Source organism: Podarcis filfolensis (genome assembly GCF_964270895.1).
Source record: "Podarcis filfolensis genome assembly, chromosome: 12".
Lineage (NCBI taxonomy): Eukaryota > Metazoa > Chordata > Lepidosauria > Squamata > Lacertidae > Podarcis > Podarcis filfolensis.
The window spans coordinates 6100014-6115316 of record NC_139614.1 but is presented as its reverse complement, the minus strand read 5'-3'; the positions used below and the strand labels follow the sequence as shown (position 1 = coordinate 6115316).

At 44.5% G+C, this 15303-nt stretch overlaps 1 protein-coding gene across 9 annotated transcripts in view; it reads right to left on the bottom strand.

The window, feature by feature from the left end:
• The window catches only part of AOAH (acyloxyacyl hydrolase), a 94210-nt gene that overhangs the window by 10984 nt on the left and 67923 nt on the right, over positions 1-15303 (bottom strand). For 5 of the 9 annotated variants that reach the window (XM_083578061.1, XM_083578058.1, XM_083578060.1 and 2 more), the window contains 6 exons: positions 13763-13799; positions 12118-12192; positions 8753-8925; positions 6685-6743; positions 5275-5334; positions 2448-2544 (listed from right to left, as the gene is read on the bottom strand). In XM_083578061.1, the coding sequence (XP_083434187.1) occupies positions 2448-2544; positions 5275-5334; positions 6685-6743; positions 8753-8925; positions 12118-12192; positions 13763-13799 (501 nt within the window). The remainder of the gene's footprint in view (positions 1-2447; positions 2545-5274; positions 5335-6684; positions 6744-8752; positions 8926-12117; positions 12193-13762; positions 13800-15303) is intronic. The other 4 variants (XM_083578064.1, XM_083578065.1, XM_083578063.1 and 1 more) reach the window with 4 other exon arrangements.

Sequence of the window (15303 nt, the reverse complement as noted above, 5' to 3'; positions counted from 1 at the left end):
CTCTAGTTGAGGCTAGCCTAACCTCTCTGTGGCCTGGGATCTTCAGGATGTTTTTATTTGCAGACCGTAAATTTCTCTGTGGGACATACCAGGAGAGGCGGTCCCGTAGATACGAGGGTCCTAGGCCGTATAGGGCTTTAAAGGTTAAAACCAGCACCTTAAACCTGATCCTGTACTCCACCGGGAGCCAGTGCAGCTGGTATAGTACCGGATGAATATGATCTCGCAGCGAAGACCCCATAAGGAGTCACGCCGCGGCATTCTGCACCCGCTGGAGTTTCTGGGTCAGTCTCAAGGGCAGCCCCACGTAGAGCGAGTTACAATAATCCAGTCTGGAGGTAACCGTCGCGTGGATCACAGTGGCTAGGTCAGGGCGAGAGAGGTAAGGAGCCAACTGCTGAGCTTGGCGGAGATGAAAAAATGCCGCCTTTGTTATAGCTGTAATCTGCGCCTCCATAGAGAGGGAGGTATCGAAGATTACACCCAAACTCTTAACAGACGATGCTGGCACTAATTGCACCCCCGCAAGAGATGGGAGTTGCCCCCTCAATCCCATATCGCTCCGTCCCAGCCAGAGGACCTCTGTCTTCGAAGGATTTAACTTCAACCGGCTCCCACGTAACCATTCAGCCACAGCTTCCAGACATCTGGTCATGTAGCCAGTGGTCTACAGATTTTGGCTGGACTAGCCGACCATCCAAAATCTGTATTCTCCACCAGCACTGTCCCTTCCTCAATGGAGGGATAGATTCTTGTTTTGGGCATCACGATGAGCTCAGGGCCAGCCCACTCATGAGACAAGGTGCGGTGACTGCTTCAGGTGGCAGGATCCACAGGGGCAGCAGATGTCAATCTTTCTCTCCTCCCCCCTTCTTCCCTGGTGGGGAGGGGGGTGCCGAAATGTCTTGGCTGGCCCTGGGAGAACACAAGGTCAGATCAGAATTCAGCCTCTGGACCAGCGGGGCTTCTGCTAGCAGAAAAAGTCACCCGGGTCCCCTCAATGGTTCTAGTAGTCCCTGTGGAAACCTTCTTACCATTACTGCTGCTGATGGGGGTGACTGTTGGAACTAGCAAGGAGAGAGGGGAAGTAGTTTGTATGCAAGAACCTTCTAACCTCTGGATCCAGCAAATGTTAAAATATAAGCCAGGCTAGCTTCCTGTGTTGAGGAGATAGCCTGGGTTATGTGCCATTAAGGGAAACAAAGGAAAGAGGAGGTGGCAAATGGGTGGGTTAGTTAGAAGGATGAAGCCACGAAGTCGAAAGTTGCAGTGATGTGAGCTAGTAGAAAAGCAGCAAGCTTGAGAGCATTTGATTTCTGCGGCTGTGGAAGAAGCAAGACCCCCCTGGGGTGCAGATGCCACGATGCCCTCCATCGCAGGCTCAGGTTGTGTATATATATGTAAATAAAGACACCACAGTCTCTGCTGTCCCTCGTTCCCAAAGGAAACACAAACCCGGGGTAAGCGCCTGGAACCCCTGGAATCTAGCACCGCTCTGAGATTGGGGTGGTGTGTTGTTGCTGGGTCCACCCCCCAGTTGTCACCTCCTAAAGCCCTGTGGCCCTAGTTGCCTCCCTTTTCTGTCACTGCTTGCACATCGGTGCTCTCTGAGCATGCAGGAGAGAGGAGGCAGGGCCACATCCTCCAGCTACCTTGTTTCTGCGAAACCCAGCCAGATGGGTGGGGTATAAATAAATTATTATTATTATTATTATTATTATTATTATTATTATTATAAATTTTTATTTATATCCCACCCTCCACAGCCGAAGCCGGGCTCAGAGCGGCTAACAACAATAAAATAATACAACATTCTAAAATCATTTCATTATAAAATTAATTCAAATCAAATTAATGGCAACCATTGGGCTAGTGTTCTGTGATGATTGCCTAAGAAGGGGGTCAGGCTGTGCCTTGGCCAAAGGCCTGGTGGAACAGCTCCATCTTGCAGGCCCTGCGGAAAGATGTCAAGTCCCGCAGGGCCCTAGTCTCTTGGGACAGAGCGTTCCACCAGACTGGAGCTGCAGCCGAAAAAGCCCTGGCTCTGGTTGAGGCCAGCCTAACCTCTCTGTGGCCTAGGACTTCCAAGATGTTTTTGTTTGAAGACCATAAGTTCCTCTGTGGGACATACCAGGAGAGGCGGTCCCGTAGGTACGAGGGTCCTGGGCCTTATTATTATTATTATTATTATTATTATTATTATTATTTTATTAGTAGTAGTAGTTCTCAATCTTGGGCAAGTGAATGGCTGTCCCATTCAGGGTGGGACACTTTTCCCAAGGTGACTGCACCTTTCCCAAGTCCCCCCCCCCCCAGTACCCAAACCCAGGGGCGTCCTTAGGGAAACGAACAATTGGAATTTGTCTTCTGGACTGCTAGGCACCACGCCTCCTATCTAGTGATATGCATCGAGTGGGTCTTTATTCAGCTCCTCTATAAAAGCTTACCTTCCTTCAGTGGGTAATCCATGTAGAAAACGTCAAAACTGGCATATTTCTCGGATTTTGCCAGCTCCTTCAGGACACTGGAAAGCTGTAAGGCTCTCTGTGGGGCGTCGGGAATCCACAAGAAATATATGTGTGAATTGTTTTATTGTTATGAGAACTCTTACCCATCTCTGCCTGCCAAGAGTCCAGAGCACCTGACAGTAATGTGCACAATGACCGCTCCCCGCTTAAAACGGGGGGCGCCCTTTGCGTGGATGTGCGCAGCCATAGATCTGGAGCGGCCCCATCAGCATAGGCTTGGCTTTGCCTTCCCTCAGGTGGGATACCTGGAGGTCTCCGCCTACCTCACTCAGTTGTCCAATCCCACCTGGGGGAAGCGTTGCCAAGGAGACCAGGCCAGGTGGGGGAGGGACTACCTGCCCACACAATAGAGGGAGGATCTTACCTGGGAATCCTCACTTGGCTCCAGAGCTTCTCCCACCCTACCCACCCTCAGTTAATGTCTTCTTTTGCAGGTTAACTTTTCTTCATAGGTTTTGCAGGTTAACTTTTCTTCACAGGTATGCGGGCGCTGCTACGTTAAGGTCGCTGTTAAAGGGCCGGAAAGGAATTTCCCTGCATTGGCAGGTTTCACCTTTCCCGTAGCAAAACGTCACAACTTTGGCGGTATCAGGCCTTGGGCGGAATCCTTTTGTCCATCTTCCTCTTTGCGGCGGCGATACCAGGGTTCCCCGTTAAAGGGGTTTCTGAAGGGAGGCTTTGACCGTACGCCGAAAGGTCGTCATTGCTCTCCCCTGCGGCGGCGGCGTAACGGGGGCGGCTATCTCTGCTTGTTCTCCAGAGCCGGCCCATCCCCCACACACACTGGATAACCCTGATGCTCCCTAGGTCCCCGGCTGGGGACTGGGGAGGGAGAACGCCCAATGCCTGAGCCAAGGTCTACCCACATTTGAAATTTAATAAAGTTGTGGCTAATTTAATCCCATAGCACGTTATCTTGAGTCGTTATTCCACATGACAGGGGGGGCCTGCTCGGGATCTGGGGACTCCGCCTGTCCACGCAATAAAACAACATGCAAGCTTTGTGTGGCCACACTGCTTTCAGCTTCTGTGCACAAAAGCAAGTGTGAAATTAAATCTGCCATTTAACGTCCAAGTCACAGAGCTGTCCCCCCCCCCCCCCGCTTGTACAAATAGCTGACCTTGCTTACAACCTTGATCAAAACGGTATTAAGATATTGGCACAGTGTATAGAGCAACATTCCCCTGCAAGGTTCAGAGCTTCACAACCAAGGTATGCATTCAATGCCAGCCTAAGCCATTTCCAGTCGGTAGAAAGACAATTCCTTCCTGGATCTGCTGTAGGCAAAACTGCTTGAGCGAAAGGTCCCTCAAGTGCCACTTTTTGTCAGATTCATTTATAACAGATTGAGATTGAATCCTGACAAGATAGATGTACTGTTTTGGGGGGACAGGAGACGGGCAGGTGTGCAGGATTCCCTGATCCTGAATGGGGTAACTGTGCCCCTGAAGGACCAGGTGCGCAGCCTGGGAGTCATTTTGGACTCACAGCTGTCCATGGAGGCGCAGGTCAATTCTGTATCCAGGGCAGCGGTCTCTACCAGCTCTACCTGGTACGCAGGCTGAGATCCTATCTGCCTGTGGACTGCCTCGCCAGAGTGATGCATGCTCTGGTTATCTCCCGCTTGGACTACTGCAATGCGCTCTACGTGGGGCTACCTTTGAAGGTGACCCGGAAACTACAACTAATCCAGAATGCGGCAGCTAGACTGGTGACTGGGGGCGGCCGCCAAGACCACATAACACCGGTCCTGAAAGACCTACATTGGCTCCCAGTATGTTTCCGAGCACAATTCAAAGTGCTGGTGGTGACCTTTAAAGCCCTAAACGGCCTCGGCCCAGTATACCTGAAGGAGCATCTCCACGCCCATCATTCTGTCCAGACGCTGAGGTCCAGCGCTGAGGGCCTTCTGGCGGTTCCCTCATTGCGAGAAGCAAAGCTACAGGGAACCAGGCAGAGGGCCTTCTCGGTAGTGGCACCCGTCCTGCGGAACGCCCTCCTACCAGATGTCAAAGAGAACAACAACTACCAGACTTTTAGAAGACATCTGAAGGCAGCCCTGTTTAGGGAACCTTTTAATGTTTGATGTATAACAGTATTTTAATATTTTTTTTTGGAAGCCCAGACAGATGGGCGGGGTATAAATATATTATTATTATTATTATTATTATTATTATTATTATTATTACTGATTCAGATGTACAAGACAGCGTGAACTACAGTTCCTCCTTGTGACTGAGCTGCTTCAGACGCCATGTGGAGGGGGAGTGCCTGCTTGCAAGCCCCTCCACACCAAGACCCCCTTGCATGTAGAAAGCTAGCACAACCGGGAAAATATTACGCTAGAAGCACTTGATACCTATGCAGGCTGCTTTCAAAAATGTTCATTCTTAGGCAAGGCAGTCCCATAAAATGTCTATTAGCTTGCCTTGAAGATTTAAGTGAGATATTACTCTGGGAAAGAACAAGAACTGGCAGGCTATTTTGCTGGCATTTGAACCCCATGTACATTAAGCAGATTGTTTAAATATATAAGAAACTGAATCCGATCTGAGCATCTTGAACTGAAGCAGAACAATACAAGCCCTTGGTGATATTAGGAGTCCAGATTTCTTCACTAAAACAGTGATATAAAATATCCTGCCCTTTAAAACCTTATTTCCTTCTTACAGCAGAAGTCCAAATACCGTCTTTAAAAATAGAATATCTGAATATATTTTAAAATTACTTTTATATTAAACATACCTCTGAGGTCAGGTTCCTAAGAGTGGCATTTGCAGACATCCAGCCAACGCATGGAGAAGACTGTGTGAATGCGGAAAGATTTAAATATTTGTGTGTGTAAAATAATAATAATAATAATAATAATAATAATAATAATAATAAATGTCTATTCACCTTTCCTCTGAAGATGACAAGGTGGTTTATTATTATTATTATTACTACACACACACACACACACACACACACACACACACACACACAAAATACATAGTAACAAACAAAAAGAATAGCCCCACACAAACAGTTTAAAAGACCATAGTTTAATTAGCCAAAGGGAGAAGAGGACTGTTTTTGCCTCACACCTAAAGATATGTAATGAAGGCACCAGGAGACAGAGAAAAGCCTCCATTAACTGGAAGGCTGGAGATGTTATCAAAAACATTGCATGTATTTTTTAAACAAAGTGTTACCGTTTCAGACCTAGGCAGGAAACATAGAGTGAAGGAGATAATTCAGATTAACAACTGAAATTCAGAAAACAGATGTTCTTAATAGATGCAGACTCAATCGTCTGTAATCTCTGGCATGTTGAAGAACTTTACATCTGTTTGGAGCACTAAAACTCAGGGGTGGCCTATAAGAACTTAGGTGCCCTAAACAAAATATTGACATGAGATCCCCCTTCTTCTCCCCCAGTTAAGTTTGGATCCTGTCATCACTCCAGGATTTCACCTATTCAATTTGTCCTTGGGGCTTTTTGATCCCAACAGACTTGCTTTTGCCCTGGGCAACACTTTGGTACGAAACAGCAAGGTATGGGGACTAGCAGGGGAATTCAACACTCATCTCCTTCCATTTGCTTCTTCTTCAAAGTTCCACCTTGTGATAAGACCAGCCCTGTCTAAAAGCCGAGAGATTAGCTCATAGTCTATACTTGCTACATACAGTTACATGCCTAATTACTTTACGCCAGGGGTCAGCAACCTTTTTCAGCTGTGGGCCGGTCCACCATCCCTCAGACCATGTGGCGGACCGGACTATATTTTGGAAAAAAATAATGAACAAATTCCTATGCCCCACAAATAACCCAGAGATGCATTTTAAATAAAAGCATACATTCTACTCATGTAAAAACACCAGGCAGGCCCCACAAATAACCCAGAGATGCATTTTAAATAAAAGCACACATTCTACTCATGTAAAATCACACTGACCGTCCGCAGGCTGGATTGAGAAGGCAATTGGGCCACATCCTGCCCCCGGTCCTTAGGTTGCCTACCCCTGCTTTACGCTCTTCCTAAAGGAAGGTCCGTTTACGAACCTCACAAACTTCCACCACAACTAGATGTCAAACCAACAGAAGGCATCACCTCTCACACTCAGCTTTTTTCAGCCCAAGATGTAATTGCATTGGACATTGAGGCAACTTACCTGTAGACAGGTGAGAAACGAGAAAAAATGTTCGTATGTGACATCTTTGTTCAACTGGCCTGGAAAACAGAAATATTTTCAAAACTGACCACGTGAAAACATATCACATCCCTTGCTGGAAACGCATTAGAAATCTGCCTGGCGAGAGCATTTGAGTGAACGTGTTTAGGCTTAACTCAGGGAGAGGAAGCTCACTTCTGACCTTTGCATGTTGAGCGTGAAAATCTCAAGAGATTCTCATTGTGTTCAGTGCTTAGATGCATCTCTACAGTTGGGAGACTTCCATTATCAACCCACAAAGGTCAGAAGTGGAGCTGTGGGAGAAGAGGACATTGTGGCTTGGTATGCAACCCAAGTCTACATGCATCCACCTAAAAGCAGGAAAAAGACTAAGAATTTCATTGTTTGTGCTCAGGCACCCAAGTACATAGAATAGGCAGGCAGCCCTCGGACGCTCTCCCTCCTTTGATATTTCCTGCCACTATCACTATATTCATTAGTGTACAGTGGCTATTTTGATAGCTGGCATATGTACACGACAATCCTCATGAAGATTTGGCACAGGCAACGGTGCCAAAATTAGGTATAAGGCAATTAATAGCAGTTTGTCTCATTATTGGATCTGTAATCTGCAGCAACTCTATTCAGGCTTCTTTAGTTTTAGCTAAAAGCCTAGTGCTTGTTTGGTTTACCTTCCAGCTTTTCTCCAATGTTTTGGGATAAGCTAAGGTTCATAAAGCCTTTTGTGCTCTCCACAACTTTGTGAAGCAAAGCTGAGCAGTATGATTTGCCCAGGTTCCCTCAGACACTTGCACAGCTATGTAAGGATTCAAAATGAGCTCTCTTTGGCCCCATTCATATATATCCTTTGAAACTGCTGCTGCAGATAAACTCCCTCAGGCTGATTCACACAATGTATTTGCAATACACTATATAGCAAGCATAGGCAAACTCGGCCCTCCAGATGTTTGGGGACTACAACTCCCATGATTCCTAGCTAGCAGAACCAGTGGTCAGGAATGATGGGAACTGTAGTCTCAAAACACCTGGAGGGCCGAGTTTGCCTATGCCTGCTATATAGCCTACCATAGGCTTTATTGCTGCCCCTTCACATCTGTGTCTCAAGTCACATTACACCACACACACACACACACACACACACACTTCTTTACTTCTGCATATACACGTTTTCCACCTCTATTCTCAGCCAATTAAGCTAACAAGAGATCAGAGTCACATAATATTCAGTTCAAATCCCAGGGTTGAGTGACTGAAACCCATTAACAAGCCTTTCACTCTCCAAAACCTATCTAGCTTTTTCACATCAAGGAGGAAGATTAAAGACGACTGTGTGCATCCATGGTTTTTTTATACCTCACATTGCTTGGCTTTAAAGGTGGAAATAATGCATTCTGTCACAGAAAGAAACATATACTTCTTCTGTCCAGGTGACCTAAATTCAAGTATTGTTAAACTCACATTAGGCTTCCCATAACATGCTCTATATTAAGAAATGTTCATATTTGATCATTTGTCTCGTAGTTTTTTCTCCTTCTCGGATCAAGATAATGAATTACAGTATCTTAAGCTGAACTCCTACATGCCCTTACCAGGGAATAAGTCCCACTGAATTCACGGCACCCAGTTGGAAGCACTAAAACCTGTCAGGCAGGCAGTCTGCCTTTGACACAATTGGGAAGAGAGACATTTGTAAAATTTTTAAAGTTTAGAAAGAAATAATACGAAAGAGCGGGGAGATTTGTTTATTTTTTGCCAAAGAAGGCACTGGTGGAATTTTCAGCTACGACCACAAAAAATGTAATCACCAAAGCCCAAACCAAGTTGTCCTTTATATATCTTAAGTACGATATGCCCACTATCTAGTATAAAGCTGGACAATGTGCTTTCACTGAAAGGAGGAGGAGTTGCAAATTTTGCAACTTGCACAAATCTGAGGATCCCAGAAGAGCCACGTGGTGAATGAACTGGCACTCAGAACCCCAGCGCTGCCATTTCATAGCACCTCCGCAGCGCCATCACATCTAAGACAGAAAGTTGGCGTATTTACCCAGAGGATAGAATCGATCGTGCAGGTTATCCCACAGAAAGCGACCGTCTACCAAACCGGTTAAAAGCACATGGCTCCCTTTGGGAAGGAGGCTGTTGAGATATTGCAGAGCCTGCATAACACTGGCGCGCATCTGCTCAGGCCGTGTCATGTGTTCAACAGTGTCAGGATACCTAAGAAAGAAAAAGACCACACGGTGCTTAGCAAGGAACAGCAAAAGCAAAATGGCTAAATGGTCTCCCGTTTGGCTACGCTTTGGGTGATCTGTTTGGATGCATTTGTCAAGACTAGGAGGGTTACTGAACCCCAGCGGCTGCCATAAGCGACTGGCAGGCTACGAGAAACGATGGATCATCAAGCTGTGCAGGCTGGGACTAGATGGTTAATTGGGGCCACTCCGACCCCATTATTCCATGCAGAATTTCAAGAGTTCAGTGCTGGATGTGCCTCATGTGTCCCAACAAAGCTGGGATGTATCCTTGTTAAGAAGCAATGGTTCTGAAAGATTAAAAGTTAAATATTGACATGTGTCTCCATCTGTAGACGCACACTGTCTCGCAGCAGTTAACAGAAACCCTTAGAAGATCAAGCATTTTCAGAACTGGGGAGCTTGGGCAGAGAAGCCTTTATCATGGCTGATTTACCATTAAGGGAGTTTAATCTTTTTTCTGTTATTTCTTTCAGTTGTCCCTCATTTCAAAGCACAGATTGCCTCTGGCCCCAATCAGTCATCTCTTGTTTCCTTCTTGTTATCATGCCTTTATGTCACAGATAAAATACAGCAATGGGAAAAGAAAGCTGCAGAGATGATCAGTTAGTGGAAAAACAGCAAATCTAACAATTTTGCTTGCTTCCCTTCTCTCTCTCTCTCTCTCTCTCTCTTTCTCTCTCTCTCTCTCTCTCTCAAAAAAACCCCAGAACCCCACTGTGAATTCATTTTTTTTCATGTTTCTTTTTTATTATTATTTCGCTGTCCTACATTCGTGCCTTGGTAGGCTGTGAGATATGTACCATCTGTCTATATTTTTGTACATCCTCCTCATTTGGACATTGCAATTTGGGTTCTGCTGGGAAAGCACATGATTCGCCAATTTCATTATCTCTGTCACTTACAAATGCCTGTATTTCTCAATCTCTCACTTGCCACCTTGGCATGAAATATTGGCAGTTAACTGTGCTTTGGCTGAGGTGTGACTCTGCAGTACAGAAGCTACAGCACTTACTTCAGCTAGAAACAGAGACCTGAATTAGACCAGGAGAGGGATGCATTATTCCAATCAACATGGCTCTAAATACCAGTCTAATAGGATAGCGGACTACCGTCACTTGTTAATTAAAACAACCACCATTTTTAAAGAAAAAAACCAGCAACCCGGTATCTGTTATGAATGCTGATGTTTCACTATATCTGCATATTAATTCCTGGACGATGAATGTATAGTTTGATATCCAAAAAAACCACATCTCTGTTTTGTGAGTTGGCAAAGATTTTGATGGTGCTAAAGCCAAGGGTGGGCTTAGGGAAAAGTGCTGTACACATTCTAGTGGACTTTTATAGATCAAATATTTCATTGCATGCCCTTTCCCCCTCTTTTCCCAGTAGTATTTTCCCAACAGATTTATCCCAGTGCCTTTTTAAAGGAAGTTATCATCATGAAAAGTAACAGGAACCAGCCAACAGCTTCTCTTGAGACCACAGCTAGGGCAAACATTAATGTTTCATTCTTTTGCAGAATAAGATGCATTCTGTTTCTGATAGAAAGGTCTGGGATTCTTGTGGAACTTGTGCAGTTTCAAAACTTAGGCACTAACAGCATACTAAAACCATCCAAATGGAAGTAAGAATAATAAAGAACAGACAAACAGAAAGACAAAGCAAGAAAGAATTAATGGCACAACTTGCTGGAGTAACATTTGTGAGCTATTGCAGGGAGAGGGTAAGGTAGGCACTTGTGTCTGAAAAGAAACAAAACAAAAACTCCTCTTGTCACACTAATGGTGCAAATGGACAATATGGTATCAACACAGGCTATTTACTTAAATGTCAATATTCCCAAGTGAGGGTGAAAGAAACGCAACAGGATTAGATACTCCATTCTAAGTTTTGTATAGTGAACTCGAGAGCTTGGTATTTCGTATTATTTTTCCTTCATTTATTTCCATTCACGATACCATGGAAGTACACTTCAGCTCAGCCAATGCCAAGCACTACTGACTAGTTATTTAGACTCACAATATTGAGCTTTTGACATAGTAGCAAACCACTGCACAATGTAAATCTTCTATTATGGTAACTAATACCTCAGTACTACTACTACTACTACTACTACTACTACTACTACTACTACTAAATTGCTTCCACTTGGGGGCTACCTGTCATTTATATAACCAAACAATCTCATGGTTGGCACATTCCCACTAAATATGAGTTTATTTGGGAACATTCATGAATATCTGGTGTATCTGGATACAAATATTAAGCTTGTATTCCACTACAGAATATATTTTACGCCACTCCTTCTTTCTAAAGCTTTTTATGATTATTACAATTATTATTTTATTATCTTGTAGCTTTATTATTTCTGTTTTTGACTGTCTTTAGTGCTACTTTAGTTTGATGTTTTGTTTGTTAGAGTAATTTTTCTAACAAAAAGTAGTAGTGGTATTTCAGCAGAACAAAATGACTGAAATGCCACAGCCAGGAAACATCCTGAAAAAATAGTCATAAACTATTCCTCCCCATCTCTCCACCTGTCTCTCTCTCTAGAGAAGTAAACAATTTAGTTATAAAAGCAGTAGAATGCATACATGCATGAACAATTTAAATATACCAGAATGTACACATGAGCACTTGTGTGTCCCAATAAGATCCAGATAATTCTATCAAGCATGTTGCACAAATGATAATTAAAATGTGCCCTGCATACATTGGTTTTTACACCTGTTTAACTATCACGCTTTTTACATGCAGTGGTACCTTGGTTTACGAACTTAATCTGTTCCGGAAGTCTGTTCTTAAACCAAAGCGTTCTTAAACCAAGGTGTGCTTTCCCATAGCAGCGGGGGACTCCATTTACAAATGGAACACACTCAACAGGAAGCGAAACATGTTCTTATTCCAAGGCAAAGTTCACAAACCAAAACACCTACTTCCAGGTTTGCAGCGTTTTTAATCCAAGTTGTTCATAAACTAAGCTGTTCTTAAACCAAGGTACCACTGTACATTCCCCCCTCCCCCGAGAAACCTCAATATTCTTGTTTAGAGAACTATAATTTCCGGAGTTCTCTGGGAAGGGGGAATGACTATTAAATTAGTTTAAGTGTAATGGAGATATACCGAATGTTATATTTTCTTAAAACCTTACCCATTGCAGACGTCATTTCCAATCATTGAAAAGATAACTATTGCAGGCTTGTCAAACTGTTGACTCCTTGCCAAGCTGGAAATAAAAGATAAACGAAAACTCAGTCTTAAAATTCTACTCACAGCATGAACAATTCTCTCTGGGTTGTATCTAACTCAGAGCAGATCCAATGAAATCCATGGACATGTCTAACTTAGGTCCACTGATTTAAGTAGGACTACTCTGCGTATGACTTAGATATAACCCCCTCTTTCCCTCTATAACAACATACAGTACGTTCCTATTACACAGAACTTACTAATGCAATATAATTTTATAAGGGTTTACAGCAAATAGATGAGGCTTTAAGATCACGCTGCTCATCAATATAACCAATGACAACTGGTGATGACAATGATAATAATAGAATCACAGAACTGTAGAGTTGGAAGGGATCCTGAGGGTTTTCTACTCCAACCACCTTCAAGGCCCACAGCCATCCCTGGGTGGCCTTGAACCACCAACCTTCCGGTTAACAGCCAGACGCACTCACCCACTGTGCCATGGGAGGGGCACTTAGTTTCTCTTTAACACAGCAGCGTCTCATAGTAAGCATGTACTTACTATGTGCACTATGACATATACACAGCTTTCCCAATAGGGACCTGGTAAGGTCACTCCACCAGTTATAGGAGCCAACTCCTAGGGGCCAAGGGGTCTTTGTCCCCCAATTAAGTATTTGTGGGGCCCGGGGGCCTCCAAAGTTGATGGGCATTATCATTGTCATAACCCATCATTCTGCCCAGACACTGAGGTCCAGCGCCGAGGGCCTTCTGGCGGTTACCTCACTGCGAGAAGCCAAGTTACAGGGAACCAGGCAGAGGGCCTTCTCGGTGGTGGCACCCGCCCTGTGGAACGCACTCCCACCAGATGTCAAAGAGAACAACAACTACCAGACTTTTAGAAGACATCTGAAGGCAGCCCTGTTTAGGGAAGCTTTTAATGTTTGATGCATTATTGTATTTTAATATTTTGTTGGAAGCCACCGAGAGTGGCTGGGGAAGCCCAGCCACATTGGGCGGGGTATAAATAATAAATTATTATTATTATTATTATTATTATTATTATTATTATTATTATTATTATGTGTGCACCGTGTCATGTGATCGATTGTGTGTGGTGGGGCTTACCTGCCCCCCCCAATATTTTATTCAAATTGGCACCGCTGCCATCTAATTCAGTATTGTCAGCTGTGTGGTACTCCAGGGATTCAAGCTGCAGCTTTGCCCAGACTAACCTGGAGATGCCAGGGGTTGAACCTTGGTCCTTCTGCGGGCAAAGCAGTTGCTCAACCACTGAGCTATAGCCCTTCCCCAAATAGATTTAGGCAAAGGAACTCTCAAGCTACTTCAGAGATGAAAACCACTGGTTTGGATGGCTTTAACATATCAGACATTAAAACATTAACTATGAAAAGGGTTGGACAAATTCATGGAGGATACATCAAGCAAAAACTATTATCATGTTAGCCAAATGGAATCTCTGAATAGTGTATTTGGACTTTCAAGTAGCAAAGTGATGGTGGTGTAGCTGGGGCCTTGCATTGTCCTGCAGCTAGCTATTTAAACTATGGATCAAATAGTTCAAACCCCCATTAACTATTTACCTCTTTACAAGCTCTAGGACGTTTTGCGAAGAGCCACCTAGATGATCAAAGGCAATGAATAAAAGAGAATTTAACACAGCTTAAGTAACAAGACTTGTAAAAGGCATGAAACATCCAGTGAAATAAGGTCCCCTTGAAATTGGTGAGATTTGAGTGAATTGTGATTAACTTTGGGGGATCATGTCTAGCTGGAAAGCTGGATCTACTATTTCCCAACTGAAGCAAGTCAACTTTTCATAACCTACTAGGCTTCTCAGGCAGCAACCCAGATATCCCTCCCAGCAGCTTCACATCAACCAGGCAAGCAAGCGGTAAGGCTGCACTCCTTTCCTTACCCCTTCCCCAGGTCACGTGACCCATCTCTCCCCAGCGGTTATTCAGAAAACCCAAAGTACTGCTGACTATGGCAGACAGGGAGGGCAGATGAAAGGACCTGAGGGAATCAGTTGAGAGAAACTATGGTGCCTCAGTTCACAGTAAACCGAAGATACAGGGTAGAATCTACCCCTTTCCATTACAATCTATCAGCCTGTATCACACTGACCGTAATAAGCAGTCTCTGATTATCAGCTTTTGGAAACAAAAGTCCCAAGTTGTCCATCACCTATTCTCAAGGCACATTTTTGCATCTGCAAACAAAAGTCCCAAGTTGTCCATCACCTATTCTCAAGGCACATTTTTGCATCTGCAAATGCATTTTGCTACCTGCAGCCAATTATTTTGCTGAAAAGCCATGGCAAACATGATTAATACCAATTGCCCTAGAAGGCCTTAAATGTTTGCAAGTCAGTCATGGATGAACAGATGGGGAGGTAGCCAGACAGACAAAAGCTTGGCAGGGAATGAGAAAAGATACTGTTAGACTTGTATGCTGGAACAGTCTGGCTGTGCCTTATCTTATTGTTGAATGAACCTTTTGCTGCTCCAAACCATAAAGAAAAAAGGACCCCTGACAGTTAAGTCCAGTCGCGAACGACTCTGGGGTTGCAGCACTCATCTCACTTTACTGGCCGAGGGAGCCGGCGTTTGTCCACAGACAGCTTCCGGGTCATGTGGCCAGCACGACTAAGCTGCTTCTGGCGAACCAGAGCAGCACACGGAAACGCTGTTTACCTTCCCGCCAGAGTGGTACCTATTTATCTACTTGCACTTGGACGTGCTTTCGAACTGCTAGGGACGCGGGTGGCGCTGTGGTCTAAACCACTGAGCCTTGGGTTTGCTGATCAGAAGGTCAGCGGTTCGAATCCCCGCGACGGGGTGAGCTCCCGTTGTTCAGTCCCAGCTCCTGCCAAACCATAAAGAAGATATAACAATTTAAAGTTGCAAAGAAACTCCAGGTGAACTAGGAGTCCCCAAGGCAGCCGAGATTAAGATAACGTTTTCCTGCTTCCAATGGTACTCAATGGCTGCCGTGAAATATCTGCCTTTCTAATGTTCAATGGGCCAGAACATTCATTAACAGTTACATTATTCGGATCCAAGACAAAACACATCATCACAGAATGTGATAAAAGTACAGGTGAGAAACCTTATCCTGAGAC